This window comes from Condylura cristata, unplaced genomic scaffold (genome assembly GCF_000260355.1).
Source record: "Condylura cristata isolate star-nosed mole 26May11 unplaced genomic scaffold, ConCri1.0 scaffold00009, whole genome shotgun sequence".
In the NCBI taxonomy this organism is placed as follows: domain Eukaryota; kingdom Metazoa; phylum Chordata; class Mammalia; order Eulipotyphla; family Talpidae; genus Condylura; species Condylura cristata.
The window spans coordinates 53045976-53070984 of record NW_004567110.1 but is presented as its reverse complement, the minus strand read 5'-3'; the positions used below and the strand labels follow the sequence as shown (position 1 = coordinate 53070984).

General features: G+C 34.4%; 1 protein-coding gene across 1 annotated transcript in view; it reads left to right on the top strand.

The window, feature by feature from the left end:
- Nucleotides 1-21656, top strand: part of RAB2A (RAB2A, member RAS oncogene family) — a 66190-nt gene extending 44534 nt beyond the window's left edge. The window contains exons 6-8 of the mRNA XM_004679851.2: nucleotides 6709-6820; nucleotides 19325-19393; nucleotides 21392-21656. Coding sequence (XP_004679908.1) covers nucleotides 6709-6820; nucleotides 19325-19393; nucleotides 21392-21487 — 277 coding nt within the window. The 3' untranslated portion in view covers nucleotides 21488-21656. The remainder of the gene's footprint in view (nucleotides 1-6708; nucleotides 6821-19324; nucleotides 19394-21391) is intronic.
- The last annotated feature ends 3353 nt before the right edge of the window (nucleotides 21657-25009 follow it).

The window sequence follows — 25009 nt, the reverse complement described above, 5'->3', positions numbered from 1 at the left end:
ACGCTGCTCAAACAAAGAAAACTAAATAGAGGACACATGTTCATGGATTGGAAAACTAAATATTTTTAACATTAGCCGCTAGTTGATTAATGTAATCTTAATCAAAATTCCTCAGACCTTTTTTGGAGGTAGGAATTAACAAGCTGACTTTTAAATTTATATGAAAATGTGTAGGTCATAGAATCACCAAAATTGAAGGCATTACTGGCTTCACTGATGTCAGTTTCAAGATTTATTACTAAGCAGCTGTAATCAGCTCAGTTTGATGTCAGAGTGGACAGATAGTTCATTGAAAAAAGAGTAAAAGATCTGGAAGTAGTACCCCAATTCCTGTGTGCACAAATAAATAAATCTTAAAAAAATAAATTAGCTAGAACTATATCAGAGACCTAAATGTAAGATGTAAGAGTAAAACTAAAAATTTATAGAAAAAAAATTTTAAATCTTAGTGATGCTGGTTTTATCAGTTTATCTTAAGTAGGTTAGGAAAAATCATCAAAAGGAAGAAAACCAATAAATGATGCCTATATGAAATTTAAAGCTTTTTAAAATTTTTTGACATCATTCTTCATTTTGTGCATTTTTTCATCTCAGTTGTAATCCCCCTGGGCTTCCCACCACCAGTTCACCTGTGTGCCATCACCACAGCCCAGTGCACTCTTCCCACCCCAGTTCTGATCCCATTCCCCCTTGGGCCCCCATAAAATGTCTCTGCTTTATATATAGTTGTTCATTGTTTTCATTTTTACTCTATTACATTTGTTTGTCTCTCCCCTTTTTTTTTGCTTCTGATCCCTTATTATGCTCCTGCTATGAGTGAAACCATCTGGTATTTTTCTTTCTTTCTAGCTTAACAAAATTTAAAGCTTTTGTCCTTCAAAAGACAATTCCAGAAATAAAAATACAGGTTACAGGCTAGTAAGAAAATATTTGTAAATAGTGTATCAAACAGAACATTTATATCTAGACTATGTAAGGAATTCTTAACATTTATTATTAAAAGGACAACTGAGTTTTTTTTTTTTTAATGAACAGAAAGATCTGACATACAAATTAAAGAAGATATACTGCTGGGCTTCCCTGGTGGTGCAGGGGATTAAGTCTCAGCACTATGAAACTATCTGCAGCTATTGCAACCTGAGTTCAATGTCAGGCTGTAGAGCTACCCACACGGTGCATCGTGTCTCACCTGCTGCTTCCCTCAGCAGTGTATTTCAGTCAGTCTGCCTGTTGTGTCCCCCACTCTGTCTCTGCTGAATCTAGCCTGAGATCACCCCTCCATCTCTAGCCTGAACCCCACCCAGTTCTTGTATGTATGAATAAATAAATCTTTTTTAAAAATAATCATAATCTATTCATTGCAAGTAAACACATGAAAAATTTAACACCACTGATCTTGAGAGAAATGCAGATTAAATCCACGATGATACACCTTTATACATTCACTAAACCAGCTGAAATTAAAAATTGTAACATCAAATGCTGGCAGAGATGTAGAGAAACTAAAACTCTTAACACCACACACACACAATTTGGGGGAATAGAAAATGAAATAATTGTTTTGTAAAACGTTTGTGGTTTCTTTAGAAATTAACTATACTTCTGCCATCCGGCCATTTCACTCTGTGTAGTACCTAAGATAAAAATGTTTTCATATGTCCACAAAGAATTATACACAATTTTTTTGCTTTCTTTGTAATAGTCCCAAACTCTAAACAACGCCAAATTTTAATAAGTGAATACAGATTAACTAATACAGCCACACAATGGAATACCATTCAGCAGTACAGAGGAGTGAGCTATATAACTAACAAAGTAGATGACTCTCAAGATAATTATGCTGAGTAAAAAAGGCCAAAGAAAGAAGTCAGTACTGTGTGAGTCCATAAAATCCTAGAACATAAAGACTAGAGTAGCAAAAAGCACATCATTAATTGCTTAGAATACCAGGGTGGGGGTGGTGTAAAATGAGAATTACATTGGGGGTATATGAGGAAACTGGGGAGCCACTAGGTTGCAAATGTAGCTACATGTCAGAATTCATCAGATTTTTATTAAATATAGCATTTGTATGTCAGTTATACTCAATAAATTTGTAAAGACAAGAGCCAATAAGATAGCAGCTAACATACTAAATAAATATTACTTTAGAAAATTATGTTTTGATAGAAATCAGACTTTACTGTTAAGATACTTATTTAACTGATATTTCCATTGTAAAAGGCCAAAGATTGATTACCTCTTTGTAAGTGGGAGTTTTGTTTTCTGGCTTCTTCACGCAGACCTTTCCTGATTATTCTTTTCTCATTTGAATCATCTCACTAAATCTTTTTTTTTTTTTTTAAGATTTATTTATCTATGCATATAAGTACTGGGGTACAGGCCAGAGGTGGGGAGTGGTGAAAGGATTCACCAGAGACAGAATGGGGACCAGAACAGGCAGATTGACTGAAATACACTGCTGAGGGGAGCAGCTGGCGGGTCAGAAGAGGTCAACCACGCTTTATGAGTAGGTTCCCTGGTTGGGGATTGAACTTGTGCTGGAGTGGCTTTGACGAGCTTCATAGTGCTGCGCTTAAACCTGTTGCACTGCCAGCGAGAGCCCTCACTAAATCTTTTAACTTTAATACTAATATTAAGAGAAAAAATTGGTCTTTTACAATTCAGTAGAGATTTATGAAATAGTAAGAGGAAACTCTTTGGAGAATAAAGAGGATTTTTATACTTTCCCATCGTTTCTCTCTGTGTGAAGCACGATGAAGGCAGCTTACCAGGTTAAATTTGGTTGCTGTCCATGAATTGTATATAGTCGAAATGTAAGAAGGAAAAGTAATGAATAGTATATAGAAGAGGTGTTTCTAATAATTGTGAGTGGATAGTCCTTATAATTAGTATAATGGCTAAAGAAAAACATTTTAAAGAACAGGTAGGAGAAAGGAAGAACAGAAAAAGAAAAAGTTGCAAACAGTGAGTGGAAGTGAACAAAGATAAATGAGGTGATTATTATTAAATGAAGTGAATTGGGGTAGACATGGAAACAGGGAATAAGCAATTTTTGAATTAGATGCATTAAGCAGTAGGGAGCCAGGGAAGGGGTTTGAGAAGGGCAGTGACCTCGTCAGAGTGACAGATGACACAGATTTTTCTTACTATGGCATTTTAAATTGGTTATAGAAAAAATGGAAAGCAAATTCTACAAAAGTGAAATATTTTTGTAGTCAAATGATGATAATATAACCTAAACAACAATAGAAAGCTAGCATAAATTAAGAGAATGGTTTAGGAAAGCTCTTTGAGTAATGATACAAACTTAATGGAACTTGGGGGGTGTGAAAATTCAGAGATAGAGATATTATTTTATATCTGGAAAACTGAGGAGATGACCAAAGTAGAGTTTTGAAACAAAATTCATGAGTTCTAAAGCACCACTTTGTTTTTTTGTTTTTTGTTTAAACAGCCCCTCAAACATGATGCAGTCTTAACCTGCTTTGCTAACATTTGGCAAATGCAATCAGAGATACTGGTAGTGGAAACTGGGACTAATTTTTTTTTTTTAAGGTTAATTGATTTATGCATATAGAACTGGGTACAGGCCAGAGGTGCAGGGGTGGTGAGAGGATTCACTAGAGACAGAGTGGGGAGCAGAACAGGCAGATTGACTGAACTATACTGCTAAGGAAACAGTGCAGAGGACCAGAAGTCTGCCTCCAACATTTCAGGTTTTGGGAGTGTTTTTTTCCCACTAGCACTTAGTCCACTGGATAAATGTTTATACAGTGTTTTATAAATTGTTAAGTATTTTTAACAACTGAGGGGTTATAACAACTGAAGTATAAAGCAGCTATCAGAATCATTCACAGCAGTCTCAGTTACAAAAGGATAGTGACTGCTAATGAACTGCTGAATGGCAATTTTGTAAACCTAATTTAGCCAACTTTGAAGTTACACAATTTTTGACAAATTTTGTAAAACTGTAATATTGTCTTTATTTTACATTGGGTTAAATGAGGTGTTTTTCCATTTTACAAGAAGTTCTAAACTATATTCAATTATTATCAAAAAAAAAACAGTAACTTAAACATTTTAATGATCCAGTATAGCCCTTCTTAGAGTAAACCTGGAATTTTAGTTAATTTCTTTATGCATCAATTTCCTCATAGGTCAGCTGAATTGAATGATACACCCCTTATAAAATACTTTCACAGTATCTAATGCATACTTTGTTCCTTTTGTCATTGGACAGTAAGGAAATGATTAAGTAAATTGTGTACCCACTGGATGGGTTGGATTGATATTATTAGGCACTAAAAATGACATGTTTAGTGGAAAGTAACAAAAATATTCACTAAAAGCAACTAATATTCACTAAAGAAAATTAGGACACAAAGTTGCATTTATAGCATGATTATAAGTGTATGTAAACATTCACTTAGGGGTCAAAAAACAAAACTAAACAAAAGAAATTTGAAGTGAATCAGTTGTAGTAAGACTAATAGAATAAACTTCCTCTTCATCTAACACTCCTGATTCTGCTGACTCTGCTCTTTCATGCTAGGTACTTTCTAACACACCGGACTTCACTCATTTATTACTGTTGTGTGACCCCATAAAATTTTTCAAGATTTATTTATTTATGTTTACAGAACAGGGGTACAGGCAGGGGCAGTGAGTGGATTCACTAGAGACAGAGTAGGGAGCAGAGTAGGCAGATCAACAAAGTGCACTGCTGAGAGGAGCAGTGGGTGAGACAGGAGAGGTCTGCTGCACCATGTGGATCACCACCGGCGCTGGGGATTGAACTCACACTGAAGTGGCTACAGCAGCTTTCAGCACTGTGTCCTAACCTGTTGTACCACCAGGGAAAGCCTGGCTTGTTCAGATACATCCCAAGTTCCTGAATGACTTGTTGGATTTTTTTTCCCCCTAATTTAATGAGGATACTTATAAGCATTTATGAAACTCACTAGTACTCAGCTAAAGCAAACTAAATGTGTGATGCCATTCATATTCATCAGACTGGCAGATACTAACAGATGTGATCTTAACAAGTGCTGTTAAGGCTATGTGATTCAGTGGGAGCTTTAGAACATTACTGCTAAAGATATAAATTTTACAACTTTTGGGAAGCAATTTTGTATGTAGTATATATTATTCCAAGTGTAGTGGTTTTCAAGTGTTTTATTTTGACCTAAAAGAAATACATTTACATCATGATGTACATAAATTTTATGTACCTACATAAATAACAAAAATTCCATGAAACAGTGAGTGACATAGTCTGATATTTTCTATTCTTTATTTTAAAAAAAACTGATTATGAGTTAGTGAAGTAGTTTTACAATTCACTGAGTCACAATGTAATTTGAAAACTACTACACTGGGCAATTTTTGACACACAAAAATTGTGTGAAATTAAGAAGTCAGCTCACAATATATGGTAAGTCTAAAGAACAGTGCTGATCAAAGTTAACAGGTTGTAGAACTTTTTAGAATGTGAACAAAAAACCTGTGTATTACTTGACTATAAGGATGAATATAAATATAAAAACATGTATGAGAATGAAAGCACCCAATACAGAGTAGTGGTTCCTTTTGAGGTTAAAAGGGACGAGAATGAGATGAACAGACAGGCATGAGGAGGAGATTCAACTATAACTTTTTACTTTCTCAAAAGAAACCAAATCTTTAAAAAATCTGTCTAATATGTCAAGATTAGATAAAAGCACATGGATATTATATTTTCCATCTTAGATGTGCTTGAAATACTTTATAATAGTAAAGTTTTATCATAAAGCACAATTGGAGACTTGCTATTCCCTCCTACTTTTTTTTTTTTTAAGATTTATTTATTTATGCATACAGAACTGGGGTACAGGCCAGAGATGCGGAGAGTGAGAGGATTCACCAGAGACAGAGAGGGGAGCAGAAAAGGCAGATGATGTAGTACACTGCTGAGGGGAGGAGCAGGTGGGTCAGGAGAGGTCTGCCATGCCATGTGGATCTCCTCCGTGGCAGGCGGGAATCAAACTCATGGGGAAGTGGATTAAGCTTCTTAGTTCTGTGCTTTAACCCACTGTGCCACCAGGGAGGGCCCTCCTCCCTCCTACTTTACTTACACAATTCTAGTGTAATATAAACCCAAACTGTGTTTAAAATTTCTGTTTCAGACACTCACCTCTTCCTCTCTCCTCTCTGTATCATTAGTTTCACTTTAAAAAGAAACTGGGACTTAGTAATATTAATGTTTCTTTAGTATTTGGATTTTACTAAACAATTGTATAGCTTCAGAGAACCATGTGACTTATTTTTTTATCAACACATAGAAACTCCCACTTGGTTGAAGATGAGGATACTAGTGTAGTTCAACTCTCTCAAATTGTTATTTTTAGCTAAAAGTTGTTCACTTCTTTGGGAAGCCACTGTCATCAAAGTCCAGGGGTATTGGGCTAGTTGTACCCTGTAGGTATCTCTTAGTTTTAGCATTGTAGGACTATTACTAAGAATCTTTCGTTATTGTTAGTTCTTTGAAACTAAGCAGTGGGCTATAGACACCTGCATGCTCATAATATTCAGAGTAATGTGGTTGGTTATTGTGTATTATAAACTAAAAAATGATCAGTACAGTTTTGAGTCCCATAGTAGTTTCCACAGGAGTCCACATAGGTGCCATGTTAGTTAATAACATTGCCCCTTTTTTCTTATGTTAAGTGATTTAGAATCTAGAAGAGAAGTGAAAAAAGAAGAAGGTGAAGCTTTTGCACGAGAACATGGACTTATCTTCATGGAAACTTCTGCTAAGACTGCTTCCAATGTAGAAGAGGTAAATAGAACCCCTTTTAAATGTTTATCATCTTTTTATTTAATAGAAATGTTACATATGTGTGTATAAGTATGTGTTTATATGTGTATGTGTTCATTTATTGGTCTTCCATAAGCTTTTTGGTCTCAGGTGGCCTGTGAATATTTTAAATTAGAGAAATTTCTTCCTTGTAACATTCTTATATCAGATGTTTTCTTTATTCTGAGTCTTTTGGAGAAACCAAAATGCCTTTAAAAATCTTTGTGTATATTTTCCCTAAAATATTTTTTAAGTTTCATGAGAGAAGAGGGGGGAAAACATTAATAAAATGTAGTAATGTTTCAAAACACCAAACATTAGTAGTTATTTGTATCCACTTTTGCTTAAATAAGGGAAGTACTATATTACTGCTATGTAACATTATACAAAGTTGAGAATTTGCTATCTTCAATAAATAAAATTTCTTGTAACTCAGTATTTTCATTGATCAACCTGAACTATTGTAGTTTTCTGAGTACCTCATGTTCTTTTATGCTGTGTGTTTGAATATACTTTATAGAGAGATAAGTAGACAAATTAATCTTCTTTAAGTTAAATATATTTCTACACTATTTTATAAAAAATAGAAATAAGGTTAAGAAAATAAGTAACTTGCCCGGAGTAATTATTTAGTTCCCACCTTCTGGGTAAGAATCTTAAAAGCATCTCAAGAAAGGAATTCTGGGGAACAAATAATTGAAGACTTTCACTGTTATAAGGATAACAGAAAATAAGGTACTAGGCAGCCACTTTGACATAGTGCAGTGAGTGTGTATTTATTATGATTCTTAAAGACTTTTTAATTAACCCCTGGAACCCAGAAATTGACTACTCTAATTCAACAACACTAGTATTTTAAAAATTATTTCTTGAGTAAGGTGTTATACGTATCTAAATTTGATGAGGTGTTCTGTGATTGTCCTTAATTCATTTCCTACAGGCATCAACTAAAGTTTTACTGGATGTAGCCAGTATTTAAAAATTGATAGCATATAAGAATAATGTTTTACTTCACATACAGACCCAGAGAAATGTACCATCTATAAAATTTGTAAGTAAGATAATACCATTTACTAACATTAGTTCAGTTGTTGCTGGAAATAGTTTTACAATCTACAACTACTAATTTACTCATCTGATGGCTTTTCCCATGAAGAATCTGTTGAAGTATTAGAAATTAAATATACATGGTAGCTCCCTACAAAAAAGATCTGGCCCAAAATATTAACCATATTGAGGTTGAGAAACACTGACCTAGAGAATAATGGAATAAAAATTTAAATTAAAGGAAAAGGTATATGATTTCCATCTTAAATGTTTCATTTCAGTGACAATGTGGGAGAGACTGTAAAGTACTGTTATTAAGCAATATCACTTCTCTGTTATGCACTCTATTTGACATATGAATCCTGTAGTTACTATCCTTGGCTATTTCAACATCTTCATGATGATGTTCACACCTAGATCCAAGTTTATTATATTTTTCAACCATGCTGAACACCTCCTTCTTTCCACTTCAGTCACTTACTGACACCATCCTTCAACACTTTTATACTTATTATATCTTGAATTTCATATTTTCATTTAATCATAACCTCCTGGTGGGTCTGAACTTACCTGAATTTATGCTTGAACTAGAATCTTTAAATAAAAATGGCACCAAAGATTATACTTTATTTTCTAAAAAAAAATAAAAATGATGCCCTAGTGTGCCAAAACTAGATATTACTTGAAGAATTTATTACATAAGACCTACAATTTAATTGAAATAGTTTTATATTTATTAAGTCCTAATACTATATGCATACACTTACCTTCGACATATAATCAGAAAGCTTTTCCCTGTATTTAGCAAACTACTATAATAATACTCAAGTACTGTATTTAAGTATAATTGTTTTGAAGCTGTAAGTCATTATGTTGTAAGAGAATTTGTTCTTGTGATTGGATTTTAGTCAGTTTTATACAAGTTGAGGTCACTCCAAACTTGCTATTATCATGTATCCTTTTTATTATTAAGGAAATACACCTATAGATATGATAGAAGTACACCACAGAATTTGTTTCCTAAATGTCAATGAAGTAAAAAAAACCAGTTTCAACAAAAACATTCTTATCCACATGGTATTCCCATAGTAACAGGAAACTAGAACTCTTTATGTCTTCATTTCCCCATACTGATATTTTCAGCATGTTATTTGGATACAAAATGCATATATTTGGGTGTATAGCATATAGGGAGAAAACTCATATATTTAAGTTGCATTCATTTATTCACTTAATATTTATGTTGAATCTTAAGCAATTATATTATCTTCACATTTTGTGTTGGGAAAATAAGGTATAGAGTCTGGTTGAAAAAAAAATAAAAGAAAAATTACTTTGAACTTCCATTTTACTAAAGATTTTGCTGATGAAGAAATCACAATCTGCTATGTGACCAGCTGTAAATATTTTTACATATTACATATTTGACTTCCATTTTCAACAGAGACTTGAAGGTCTTTGAAAGCACCAAGAAATCATGTCTGTATAGTAACTGCCTTTGGTCCCCATCCGATTCATATGTCCCTCTATTGGTTTATTTCCGAACCACACTGTTGTAATGAGCTTCTGCAAGGTTCTAGGTAGATCTGACCCCTGTCCTATGACATGAGCTTGTATAAAGATTTCAAGGATTCTATCTAGAATCCAGTGATAAAGTTGCACATAAGAATATCAGAATGAGCTGGCCTATTCACCATTTCTTGTATGCCTGAACAAATAAATCTTAAATAAATAAATATCAGAATGTAGAGGAATATCTCATGTGGAAAATTGCTCTTAAGAATATTTTCAAATGATTAAAACATGCTAAGAACCCGAAATAATAATGCTGTCATGTATTTGTATATCATCAGAGTTCTTTCGTATAAATTATCTCCATTTTCCATGGAAGACTCAAACCTAGGTCTTTTCAGTGTCTATTCCCCTTAATATTGTGCTACACAGTGAAAAACAGCAGTATTGAGGTCTATTCTTAAAAGAATTTTAAGTGAAATGATTGCTTCAGCAAAGGGTCCCACCGTCAGGTGAGTTTAGGAGGAGAGGAGGTAGATCCTCCTTTTAGAAAACAAGAATTCACAATAGTATATTCATTTCTGAGAACCATTGTTTGGAAAAATTAACTTTCATTTAACCTAGACTTCTCCAGATATGATTTAAAAAATGGAATTGGTACAAAATGATGTAAAAATAAACTTATATTATTAAAAAATAATAATAATAATAAAATAGAAACAGTCAAAAAAAATAATAAAGGGAAACCTATTTAAAAGCTCCAAAAATATCAAGAAAGTTGATGAATAAAGAGTTCCCAGTGAAATAAACCAGTATAAATTCATTGAAAATCTTAAAACAGTCTCAGTGGAAAATATTTCAGGAGCAGAAAACCAGACTGATGGATGTGAATAATAAATGGAGAGGGTGAAGAAGAGGCAGTTGGGAATTATTTTCATAAGTTTAGTTAGTTTAGTTAAATTAGGTGAAATTATACAAAGCTATAGCTGGAATGTGAGTGTGATATTATGATGTATAATACAAAATAAATACTTTTTTTTCTGGCACAAAACTCTTAAAACTCGGGGAAAAAAATGCAGTAGGGGGAAAGTTATGTGTAACATCTGAAGGATTGTATGCATTATTTTGCTTTTTCTCTTTACTATTTACATAGATTGCTGTGGGAGGTCTTTGTTCTTAAGCTCCATTATTTCATAAAGACTGTTTCCAAATTGGTTGTATTTGAACAGTGCTTCTCAAACATTAATGTGTATACCTAGAAATCCTATTAAATTTACAGTTTCTGATTCAGTGAATCTAGTGTTGCCTGAGAGCCTGACCTGCATTTTCTCAGCTGACATCGATGTTGCTGGTCCTGAGTTCACCTTTGGTTAGCTACGTCCCTACCAGAAGAGTCTGGCAGAGTTTTGCTATTTTCTCAGACATAAAATCCTTCAAACCTTCTCAGCATAGCATCATCATCTCCTTTTCTACAGAATCTTAGCTCTTGGCATATAATAACATAGATGAGTTTCAGCCATCTTAAATATACAAACCTATTATTTCCAGCTCTCCTGGATGTGCTCTTTTCTAGCTTCTTGTAGCATGTCTCCATTTCATTGTAACTTAAAAAATAATAATAATAACCATCTCAGGTTACAGCCCAACTTCTTCCACCATGACTTAGGTTACCTTGGATCTCTTAATTGCCTTACCTAACAAGTGCTTTTCTGTTCTTACCTTGAACAATTCCTTGGGGATATTTAATACTTTGACTGCTCTTCTGTAATCTTTCTTTTGCCTTAGCTTCATGATACTATTTTCTCTTTTCTTTGTGCCTCTTTTAGCTTTTCCCAGAATCCTTTACCAGATCTTTTTTCCTTATTGAGTTGTCACCTAACCAAGTGACTTCAGGCACTCTTGATTACTGCTGCCTGGGCAGCTCTCATGAATGGTCAGACACTCCCTAATTAACACATCAGTACTAAACTGATAGCCTTCTCTACTCATTTGCAAATCTTCAATATCCTATATTCTAGAATGTTCCCCTTTCCCTACCCCTTTGTAGTCTTTTGTTCAGTTAATACTTCTCATTTTACACTTGTATCTTTTTATTTCTGCCAGTTAAATACCTCTCAAATCATTCTCTTCTGTAACTGTATCCTAATTGAACTCCCTGTCTTTGTTTTACAGTCCTTTACACTGTTGCCTGTGGGATCTTTCTAAAAATGGAAATTGAGGGACTCCCCAATTATACATATTAAAACTATGTAATGGGCCCTCCCTGGTGGCTCAGCGCGTTAAAGCACAGCACTAAGACTAAAGCCACTTCAGCATGAGTTCCATCCCTGCCCCGGAGGTGACCCACATGGTGCGGCAGACCTCTCCTGTGGCGCCCACTGCTCCCCTCAGCAGTGTACTTTGTGGATCTGCCTGTTCTGCTCCCCACTCTGTCTCTGGTGAATCCTCTCACTGCCTCTGCATCTCTGGCCTGTACCCCAGTTCTGTATGCATAAATAAATCAGTCTTTAAAAAAAAAATCTAGGAATGGTTCCCACAACTTCACAATCAAATTCCTTAGTTTGGAAGATAAATTCCTTTGTCAACCTCCTACAATGTGCTCCCCTTATTAAACTAAAAGGAATTCATCATCTGGGTGTATAATAGTCTTCCTCCCTGATCATTAAAGTTTATAGTCAAGTCTAATACCTCTTCTGGAAAGTTGTGACACTAGACACATCATCCTTCCCACCACCATCACCAACCACCACACACACTCTGGGTAATTTATTTGCTTTACTGTATTCATTCCTGCATCATCCTGGGCATGAATTTGTCTTCACACTGTTATGACACTTGTTTTTCATGTCCATCATTAGGGGCAATTACTTACAGACACAGACTGTCTTGTCTTCTCTGCATCCCCAACAGCACAATTTCTCTGCCACAAGGTATATGATAAATGTTTGAAATCTTAAGTATTTATTTAATTCTTCAACTTTGCTCCCTTTCAGTCTTTATTCAGGTTATGCTTTGATCGTACTTGTTAGCTTGTAGGTGAAATTCTGTCCTAAACTGTCTTTGCCCTAAGCATTTTTAAAAACTCAGCCTTAAGTCTCCTCCTTTGATCAGGAACTTCCTCCAGTAGTTGCCTAAGATCTTTGTCACTTAAAAAGAAGCCTTTTTTAGACACAGGAATAACTATAGCAAAGATTATGACAGACTAAGGAAAGCATCCTTTTCCCCAAAAAAGCCACTTCCATCTGTTTGATGATTTCAAGATACCCAGAAACCATGTATTCTCCTTCCATTTTTCTCTTTATATTTTCCCTCTAAGTTAATGTTTTCTTTTCTAAGACTTGCACATTAGCAAACTCACAGGATTGTATTCACTCTAGGAATGACTGGTAATTGTGTGAATAATAGTATTTAGCAAATAAATTGTTGTTTTGTCAAATGTCCTTTTTACTCTTTTAATAGTTTGATAGGTTATTTTCCCCATATTCATTAATTTTACTTAAGATTGGAAACTGGACGGGGGTGGGGAGAGTGAGGCAGATGCATAGGATTAAAAGTATTGTTAACTTGAAAAAATTACAACTGGAAATTCTTGGCTTAATTGTTAAAGTGTGAAAGATCAACAGTCAGTTGATAGCTGAAAAAAGAGCCATCTCACCATAAGACAATTTGGAGAGACCTCTCAAGCCACCTATCCTGATAAATAGATGGATTTCATTATCTGTGAAAAATACAGAACTTGACCATAGCTTAGTAACTAAGGACAGTTTCAAGGCATCTTGCTAATCTTTGTGTCTTATCCCACTGCTTGAAAATCTACAAAATTGGTTTGCATTGAGAAGATTCCTTACTTGCCTTGGGCAGTGTTATAAGTGGTAGAACAGATGCTTCTGGAATGTGACTATGAACTGAAGACTGTTGTCCCCTTAAACTCTATTCTCAGTGTAAGGACAGGGTTAGTTAGACTTACTGCACAACTTTTCACCTGAAGTCTGACCTGTCCTTCGACTCTCCTGTCAGGAGAGCTTAATGAAACACGTATTTACTACTTTCTTCAATGGATTGGAGGATCAAATTTGCTGAATAGCATAAGCTTTTCTACCCCTTATTTGGCCATCTCACCTTAGGGAAGTTCAAGGATGATCAAAAAAAAAACTAATTTAATTTATAAAGTTTTCTTTTCCTGCTTCTAAACTACTGCTAAACATTATTGCACAGTAATTAATACTGATATCTGCATACTATGCTCTCACACCCTTGTACATTAGTATCTACAGTACTTTCATACACAGATGCATAGTTTTGTGTATTACCAACTACCTAAACCTTCCATTGTATATGACATATCCTACATCTAAATAAACTCTTCATTCCCTTCTGAGTTCTGGTTTTCTTTTTTATTTATCCAGTTCACAACATACTTTCTCCCATCTCAGTCACTGAAACCAAGAGTCATATTTATAAACATTTTAACCATTCTCACATTATTTATGCAATCGGTTAATTTCTCCAAAATAGATTATAAGATTGCTTTGCATTCCATTCTTGTTACTACTATTTTGTCAGGTCTTTCTTTAGTGGAATACTGTTCTAGACTCATTACTCATCTCTCTGTTCCCCACCATAACCCCTTATAACTCATATTCTTAACTGACTTCTGATTTTGTCCCTCACATGCTTTTTACCTATTAAGAATTTATTCTTAATAAATTCTTGTTGAATTTATTAAGACCCACATCTAACCTCATCTCACAAGTTTGCTTGTCCCCAGCATCCAATGTACATTTTTTCAGAATGTTCTTTTCTACACTTAATTTTCCTAATAAATTAGTGGAAGCTCCCTTATCCTTCACTCACAAGGCCTTTTGACAGCTTTTACCATCAAAAGTGATTGTGTCAACTTACCCTTCTAAACAACTGTTGTCATTTTCATGCCACATTCCTTTACAAGATTTTACATTGTGCTGTATTACCACATCATTGTGGTTAAAAGCATCCATATTTACCTAAGTGCCCTCAGTGTCTAGTTCTGATCAAGCACTCACTAATTGTTGAATGAGATAACTAAATTATGAAAGAATTAAATGAATGTGTGTTATCTGACAGAAAGTAAAGACAGAAAATTCTTAATACCATAAACCCCAATCCTTTATAATCTAATAGCTTATTTCTCTCCACTTTTATTTCCTTGCTAGATTGATCAGAATTTGTTTAGACCACCTCCTTCTTAAAAAGCACTCACTAGTGATACTAATTTTTGTAAAGGGAAAGAACACAAGGATGTAAATAATCATAAATATTAACATACATCCAAAAGTAAATCTAGAAATCCAGTATAATTTGAAGTTAAATGTTTCTTGAAGGTTGTGAGATACATTTTTTATGTTCAATTTTAATATCAACACTAACACAATAAATAAGAATTTCTTTGAATTGTTACAGATAAGTGCTCCTAATAAAGGAGAGGTGAATGTGGGAGGCAGAATATTATTAATAGATTCTAGTTGATTTCTGCCCCAGTTGGTGTGTGGTTTTAGGCAGATCATTAGATCCATAGATGTAGCAGTGGCCACCTTCTTCCAGTGAAGCGTAGGAAACCGTATGAAGGAATGGAAGACCAAAGGCTCGACTTTGAAATTTGTGTTGGTGTGGACACTTGAGGGGGAAAGAAAAGAAAATGTCTCTTCTCCACTGGCTTTCCCTGCTTCCAACCTTATCTCGCTTGAGCCCTCTGCAAGTTTCCATGAAATACCATTTGAAAGATACTGTACTGGATAATATGTGGACCCTTCCCACTGAAGCTAAATAGAATCAGAATATCTGAAGTTACAGAGTTGAAGAAGTTTCATTAAATTCGCTAATCTTGAAAGTTTAAGTTCTTAAGAGTCTTTTTTCCTATCTTCGTATATTTGTCCTAACTCAGTGTATTTTATTCTTTGGGACTCACTGTATACTCTGTGTTGCTGATATATTTTTTAATGTTTAGGTTTTTAATACAGTTCTAATTCACTAAAGAGTACTGATCATTCTTTTCTCCATTAGCCCCACCTTTGGCCATTCTGCTACTTTTATAGGTAAACCTCATCCCACAGGTTTTCTTGAAAGCAAGTAAATTTTCTTGTTTCTCTACCTTTATTTTCAGAAATAATGAAAGCCTATGTAAATCACTTAGCACACTGACAACCCCCTAGTAAATACTTAGTAAATACTGTTATTATAGGCAAATGGAAACCTATACTGTCCATAGCATTGAGAAGAAAATTGAACACTCTTAATTATGTTTCTCAGTTTTAAGAGAAAACTAAGACATTTTACAAGGTACTTTTTTCTCTACATCTGTTCCAGATGTTTAAATAAAACTAAGATACCGTGATGTTTTACTTTGAATTTACCTTACACATGCTGCAATTTTTATCTTACCACAAGGTGGCAGTATGTCACATAAGGAGATAATACTATATTGTAGACAGAATTTATTTTCAGTATTTTGCCTTATAAATATTAGACCGTAATAAAGCTATCGTACTATTCCATGTTCCCTTTTGCCACAATTCTCCCACCCCAGCTGTGAAAATCTTAGCACATTGTGCACTAAACCTGTGTTAGCCATGTATTCCTCTGTCAATTAGCACAAAATGTTTATTTTTCCTGCATCTTCCATAGAGATTTGCCTTTGCTTGATTCTCCCAACTAAAGTGTTTTGATTCAGCAACAATAGGCACTCTGTCCTCCTCTTGCCAGGATCTTCTGTAGTACCTAAAGAAGTGCCAAATTTGTGGTATTGATTTAATGGGTGCTCTTGGATAAATGTCAAATGATAGTTAAGATACACATCAGCTTGAGTGTTTGCCAAATATTTATTTTACTTAAAATGCATTTATAGTTTTAGTGGTTACGTTTATTTTAACTTGCTATAGAAGTAAAGTTCCTGAAAACATACTTACAAGGGGGTATTATCAGCACCATTTAACTACCACCAAAGGGTGGTTGAAGAATTAGTATGCGAGAAGGAAAGCAAATAATGGCTAATCAAGGTGAAGGACTGAACATAGCAGTTCATCAAAATAGGGCAAAGGGGAAGAGCTACTGGTAAAATAGTTTTGATTCTGAGTAGGACAAACTACGTGGGAAATCAAGAGGCCTACCAAATTTATTTGACTGTAAGGAAATCTGTTTATACCTCACAGTCATGGATCTGCATAGATAACTTTTTTTTCTCAGTGCTAATAATGAAATTTTTTATCAATTTCTCAATGAAACAAGTTTTGTTGAATTTCTCTATGTCCTACTTGTTAATATTTAGATCTCTGTATGTGAATGAATGTGGAATGTAGATTCTGGTACATATCATAAAACCTGCAGTGATCTTCAACATGTCATGTTTTTTAAGTCAGCTTAAATACTTTTAAAGTATTTTATTAAGTGATACTGAAATTTCTCTGTAGAGGTGTCATCAGATTGGTTCATTTTTCTGACAGTAAGGAAATGAGTGTTCTGTATACATAAAAACTAGTAAGAATAATGCTAAAAGTATCTCGGAAATGTGTTCTGTATCTCTTAGTTAAACAGCAAATACTGTGCCTCTCTCTCCTGATAACTCGAGTCATCGTCAGTAGTAATCAGGATCTGTGTGTTTGCACAAGTCTGCTGCCCTAAGCAGGCTTCTCCTGGCCTCTTCCCTAATACTTAATAAAATACTAAGTATTATGTAGATGATAAAGTTAGTAGTGACTTATAAATTTTATACAGCTTAGTTTTCTTAAGCCAATTTTTGTGATTTTTAACAGATAAGCAAAAGGTCCGTCTATTTATATAAACTTGACACAATAATGTGACTTATAAATGCTTGTTTATGTGAAGTTTAATTCATTTGTGAGTTCTGTCTAATGTTCTGGTGAAATGTACACACATGAGTACCCCTATAAGGAATTCTAGGGCTGTGAATTTATAAATCTGATGACTTCATTATTTAGTTAGCCTGGTCCTTGACCATTATAACAGCATATTATTGGAAATAAAAGTTTCTTTTCTCATTTATAAGGATAGTTTCAATTTTAGAGGAATGTGAATCAATTCATTGTTGGCTAAAAGCCAATTTTCCTTCACTTTAACTCCAGCACGCACATGAAAAGTGTACTTGGTTCCTAAGTGCCTTGTGAATCTGCAATGATTAATTCTCCTCATTATTTTGCTGCAAATTCTCATGACCCTCTCTGATGATTCGATCAGCCACTTAGAGTTTATGCATATTCATACCTCTGTGCTCCTGCCGCAGTTGGTCACGTCTCCTTCACTGACTGGTGTGTTCTTGGTGCAGTAATTGAGCTGCAGTAGATTGATTACTCTAGGGAGCTGTAAGGCCTTTAAAGGTGAAAACATATCAGTCCTGTTAATTAGGAAACAAAAGCTCTGGTGGCAAGTTCAGCAGTCAAATGTTTCCAATGTAGGAAAGATGAAAGGTATGATTTGTTCCCCGCCATGAACCCTGTTTACTTGATAAATTTTGAATCAAGTTTGTGTCTGTGGTGTGAATTGAATAGCCTTTTGTGAATTTTCACAGAATGTTAACTGAAGAAAACCTGAGTTATAATGTTGACTCATATTGTAATCTTTCAAATCTGATAGTTTAGAACCTGAACTTAATATACCATGTGTAACATTGGCAATAATTGTGTAAAACATCTTAATATATGTAAATAATACAGATCAATTTCTGTATTTATAAGTTGATTTGATTACAGTGTTCTAATACTAATTTTTGTCAGTTAGTAGTATATCATGTAGGAAAGGGTGGAAGTTTATTTGACCTGACAAAGAAGTTGGGCTGCCTTTTACCTCTTTAACAAAAACATCCTTTGATTCTTTTCTTCTTAAACTATATATTAAGTAATATACTGTCATGGCACAAAGCCCCATGTGGAACAGTTAATTCCAGAAAGAAACTAGTTTTAAGATAGAGATTTATGCCTTTATCTAGTTCTGTATCTTTCTTGTATGTGCCGTTTTCACATTATATAGTCTCCCCCTTCTACCCAGGTCATGAGTTTTTCTTTGGAGATAGAGTTCAGATACCACAATTCACATTCTTACACTTTTTAAATGATGCTATTCATTGATATCTGGTATATTTAGATTTGTATAGCCATCACCACTATCTAATTCCAAAGCATTTTCATCACCCCCTCCCCAAAAAAAGAAGCCCAAGTCATTATGAGTCACTTTCCATTTGCCTCTAGCTCTCACTCCTGAAACTAGTAGTCTACTTTCCTGCTCTGTGGATTGGTGTATTCTAGACATTTCATGTCATTGAGTCACTGTACTTGGTTTCTTATGTTCTTAAATGTTCATACACATAGTAGCATGAGTCAGTACTTCGTTTCTTCATGACTGAATAATATTTCCCTTGTATAGGTTATGCCACACTGGTTTTTTCTCATCATTTGGTGAACATTTGTGGTGTTTACACTTTTGGGCTAATATGAATAATACTGCTAAAAATGCTAATTAACATTCTTATACATCTTTGCCTTTAATTCTTAGGGGAAAAGCTTTCCATCCACACACTTGAGTATGGTGTTACTGGATTGTCAGAAAAGTCATGATTTATTTTTTCTGTTTTTCAAGCAAAAATTTATAATGGCTTTTCTAACAGCCCAACAGTTGTGGGGTTTTTCTCAGATTCTGTTTGTCAGATTAAGGAAGTTTCCTTTCAGTCTTTTATCATGAAAGTTTGTTTGAGTTTTGTCAAGATGCTTTTCTTGCATCTTTTGAAACTGATCTTTGTCCTTTATTCTATTAGTGGTAAACTATGGTGCATAACATTGGCTACTTTTCTTATGTTGAACATTATTCTCTGGAGCTTTTAGATAATGTTCTTTTACTGTTGTGGTTTAAAATAATTTGAACCAATTTCTGTGCTTTGTATTTCAGGCTTTTATTAATACAGCAAAAGAAATTTATGAAAAAATCCAGGAAGGAGTCTTTGACATTAATAATGAGGTATATACTTATAAACATTACTGATAGTAGCTTAGAACTGAAGTCTAATTACTACCTGTATTTATGATTTTATATATATTTTTAGATTCCTACAGTAAATCTTTGATATCAGTTAACAAATTTTACTGTGTTCAGTTTACAAACTGAAAATTTGTTATATGTTGTATAATAGTTAAATGTTTATATTCTAATAGAGCATCACTTGGATTTAAAAGAGTGACCCTATCCCCTTATGCAAGCAATGTAAAATATTATAAATTCCCCAAAGAGAGTAGAAAATCCATTTTCATCCACACATCCATATGGTGTCATCTGCTGTGGGAAATAATTTTCTAGTGTGTAAATGTATGTGCTATGTTACTGATGCAAGATACTCTTTCTGTTGGCTGGCATGAAAGAAAGGAAATACCTAATTTGGAAGTTATTCCCAGTATAATATGGCACATTTTTCAAGAGACTAAATTAATATATTGGTAATTGGCAATTGGCACTGGGTCATTACTTGAGGGTGGGAGAGGTTTGGTGGAGGGATATATTATTTTGAGCCTACTTGATTAGTATGATTAAGATAAAATATAAAGGTTTGAAACAATACAATTCAGAATGTTTCTTTTTGACCTAAATTCTTGCTATACATTTATCGTTATTATTCAGAATGTTTCTATATTTATATAAGTATTTTTGCTATTTCATATTAATACTTTATGTTTCCAAAAGAAAAAACTCATCCCCTCTCTCCCAGTTAGGAAAGCATTGTGTTACGAAGCTATTGCATATGTGTCTCTTAGCTTGTATATAAACAGAGCTCTTCATTTTTTGCCTAAATATTCTTTGCTAAAGCAGAGAGAATTATACCAAATTCCAAACATCCTTGATGTCCTCATTTCTTGTAATTTGTCATAATATAGTTTCTATATACTATCTTCTAACCTTTTGTGGCAGTAGATCTTGAGTTAATTTAAAGGCAGTACCGTTCAGAGACTAATGCCATATAAATTGAACAGTAATTGGACCTCTATTTAAAAGGGCACGTTCATTGTTTCTGTCTATTTTCATATAGTAGCTGACTGCTTTACTGTGCCTTGTGTAGCTTTGATTGTAATGTGCTGTCAGGAGCCAACAGGCCGTGCGATTTATTTGGCCTAATGCCAAGTCTGACTCCTTGATTCCTCAAGAAGTTGCTACCAGCCCAGAGGGGGCAAAACCAATGAGCCATAGGGCATGCTTTTTATTAAAGAGGAGTCAAAAGAGCGAAAAGAAACCACATCAGCTGCTGTCAATACTGAGCTAGTGCCAGAAACCCCAAGGCTACTACTGTTGCAGAACAACTGCCAAGCACTATAAATCTGAGATTTACTGTGACGTAAAGTTTCCTTAAGAGCTTAATTTCTGAAGCTACTGTATTACTTTTCTCAAAGTGTTGTATTTTTAGGTAAAATCCACTTGAGGGAGTGAGGGTTAAGACATAAGTGTGAGTTTGATGAATGAAAGAACTACTCTGTGTGTGGGTTCTTGGCAAGCTGCCATGTCTTTGGGGATCATAGAAATTATTGATGACACAGAACACTCATGCCCTTAGCCTGTACAGCTGATTCAACATGGAACAGAAATGCTAGAGAAAAAGTTTTTAAGTTGTAATAGAGTAGCACAAGATTTGCATACTTTGTCATTTAAAGATTTCTTGCATTGATTATTTGAAACAATTTCTACATAATTAGAATTCCCCAAACTGCAGCACTATCCAGTTTCTTTTTCCCTAGTACCTGGTATGATAAAGAATTACTTTCAGAAATGTTTACATTGTGTTATTTTTAAAAGGAAGGAACATCCCCTGAGAGATACTGTTTGAATTGTTGCCAGATTCTGCTCAATATGTATTTTGAATTGTTTGGTAAAATTGTGTTAAAAAGAATTAAGTGAATTGTTAAAGTTTAGTTAGACTATACTGATACTGTCTGGTTGGATCCAATTATATATACTATGTTTTTCTCTTTCCAGGCAAATGGCATTAAAATTGGCCCTCAGCATGCTGCTACTAATGCCACACATGCAGGCAATCAGGGAGGACAGCAGGCCGGGGGAGGCTGCTGTTGAGTTCATTTTTACTGTCTCACTACCCAGATGGGGCCTACTCCCTTATTCTTTCACCCTCTCCTGCTCAGCTGAGACATGAAACTGTTTGAAATGGCTTTATGTCACAGAAGACTTTAATCCTTCAAATTCTTGTATAACTTTGAATAAATGGTTAATGTTCACTTAAAAAGACAGATTTTGGAGATTGTATTCATATCTATTTGCATTTGATTTCTAGGTCAATTGATGTGATTATTTTTGTTAAATGTTGTCTTGTGCCCTTACCTACAGATCTGAATTGTATTAAACACTACAAAGACATCTTGAGTATTTTAAATCAGTTTGTGTAGCTAGGTTTCCCAACACCTCTGGTTACCTAATGTTTAATATTATAGAACTGTCCTCAGAAAGTTTGTCACTTTTCAAGGCTATAAGGAAAAACAGAAGGACTCTTTTAATTCTGTATTTATCATTTACTTTCTGTATATATATAGTTTAATAACCTGCTTGGGTGTACTTTGCCAAGCTTGAATTCTTTAATGCATTTGCATAAATTCTATACTGTTTAGAGCTTAAAGCTACAGAAGCATTGTTAGGAATTGCTTGGACACTGAATTTTAAACTTTTTGACATTGTTAACCAGCATGTTCATCTTTTCTTGTCACTAGTCCAAGAAAAATATGCTTAATGTACATTACTAATAGCTATGTATGTGTTAATCGTTTTAATGCCAAAAGTTTGCTATTTGTCCACAATTTCTTTAAGACCTCTTCAGAAAAGGATTTGTTTGCCTTAATGAATACTGCTAGGTAAAAACACAGTATAATGAGTGAAAAGGGTGGAAGCAAGAACTCTCTCCAAATGACTCCAAGAAAATTGAATGTCCACATTGAGATGGTACATTGAGGACCTTAATCTTTCCTTAACCACAATAATGTTTTCGTTTCCTTTTATTCACATGATTTCTATTTTTCATGCAGGACAGTTTCAACCTTGATGTACAGTGACTGTGTAAAATTTTTTTTTTCAGTGGCAACCTATAATCTTTAAAATATGGTAAGCATCTTGTCTGTTTTGGAGGAGATATGACAATAAACCTGCCAGATGGAAAATCCTGTTAAAAAGTAGAAAAGTTTTAAGTAATTCACTCAGTGTGGTGGTTTTATCCTTTTTTTTTTTCTTTTTTTCTTTTCTCCCTTGGTCTATAATGAAATTGTTAAAGCAGTGCAAAATAAAATCCTATGTATAAAAGTGTTCTTTTTTTTTAATTATTATGCCCTCATTATTATTATTTTAATGTATGTTTTCAGTCCATCCACGGCTTTTACGTGTACTTAAGCATATTTTTTAGAAGGGTCAGAATATTTTTAACACCCTTTTAAAAAAAATTGCTAACTGTGATAAAACTCACTATAATGGCATTCCTTTTGTTATTGATCTAAGCAAGTGTTTTCTTCAGCCTACAGGAAACTCACTTAAACTGTAAGACAGATTTATAAAGTTCAATTATTTAACATTTTTTAAAAGATGTATTTATTGTATGCATACAGAACTGAGGTACAAGCCAGACATTCAGGGACATGAGTGGATTTACCAGAAACAGAGTAGGGAGCAGAACAGGCAGGTTGATGGAGTACACTGCTGAGGGGAGTAGCAGATGAGACAAGAGAAGTCTGCTATGCCATGTGGGTCACCTCTGGGGCAGGTAGGAATTGAACTAGCACTGAAGCATCTTGTTTCCGGTGCTGAGCTTCAACCCCTTGTGCCACCAGGAAGGGCCCCAAATTATGAAACTTTTCACAATTCACTCTTAACATCAAGTTTCTGAGGTTCCTAAAGACTAGCAACACTATCAAAGTTTTGACATTACTTTTATGCTCCTCATGCTATGTTAGCTTTGTTTTAATTTACTTCTGGAGCACAAAGGGAAAGATGAGAAGACATCTAGTATTTTTAGTTTTGTTTTTAGTATTTTTATTTAAAAGCTTTTTTCCTAAAAGTGGTCAATTAAATTCACTGAACCTATAATCACTCTGATTAGTATTCAGTAGAAAAAGTTAACAAAACATCCATTTGCTTTACACCAAAAAAAGTATAACTTGAAAATTATTTTTATGGCCTCCCTGAAGGCATAGGGGTTAAATTTAAGCACTGTCATGCTGTTAGCTCTGTGACCTGAGTGCTATCCCTGACCAGGGAGCTGACCCACATGATGTAGCAGACTTCTGTCTCCCCCACTGCCTTAGCAGTGTATTTCAATAGGTCTGCCTGTTCTGCTTTCCACTCTGATGAATCCTCAACCCCCACACCTCTGGCCTACATGTACCCAGTTCTCTGCATAAAAAAAATAAGTCTTGAGCCCTCTATGGTGGTGCAGTGAATTAAAGAAAAGCACTGCCAAGCTAGCTGCAGCCACTTCAGCGTAAGTTCTATCCCCACCCATGGCCAAGCAGACCTCTCATGTCCTGCCCATTGCTTCTCTCATCAGTGTATTTCAATCTGACCTGTTCCCATCTGTCTCTAATGATGCTTCTTACCTCATCCCCAGATACACAGATACCTCTGGATTGTACCACAGTAATTGTACACATAAATAAATCTTAAAAGTCTTTAAAAAATGAGAAAGAAAATTGTTATTTTTAAAATTGTTATTTTTTTCCAGTTCTTTTCCCATTCTTATTTTGCAATTCTCTTATAAATCTAGTGTAAAATAAGCTTTCAAATACAGCTCCTACCCAGTGACTTTAAACTGTCTCCATTGTGGGCAATTGATTACCACTTTCTTTACAAATCTCAACTTTTACTCATATGATGCATCCTTTACATCAGATGACAAAGCAATGTTGTATAGTTTCTAGTCTACTTATTGTTGCTTTCTTATCCCTAGTACAAATAATACTAGTATCTGTTTATACAATCTTTAATTCTGTATTTGAGTTTTCATTGATCTTTGATTTTTATAGCATCTGCACAGGTTTTAGTAGCTAGAAAAAGTCATTAAAGAACTTTTCAGTATTTCAACACATGACATGCCAAAGTTATAACCTTTATAATGCAAGTTTATTTTGGGTTTTAAAGTAGCCTGTCAACAAGAAATAGAGCCATTTTATCTTCACAAAGAGAGCAGAAATGTAAATGATAACCAAAATGTTTCTAATTATGAAAAAAAAATAACATCTAGCTTTGAATTACATTAAATACTTTCTCCTAGGTAGTGAAGTCCCACCTAAACTGAGTATTGAGTATGTGTTTGACTATATGAGCTGAAACATTAATATAATGCAAGAAGGTACCCATTTCACAATTGACTGTACAATAGACACATATATCTGAGGTTTCTTGTTTGTTTGTTTGTTTTAGTTTACCTGGACTTTGACTTTCCAATCAAGACAGCACCTAGTCCCATAAACATCCCATATTCAAGGGGCTGTGGGCGTGTGAACATTTATATCATAGTACTTGGTTGAAGTGATAGGAAAGTTTAAAGGCTCGTTGTACTCAATATTCATTAGCTTTTACAAAATCACGAGGCCAACTCTTAAA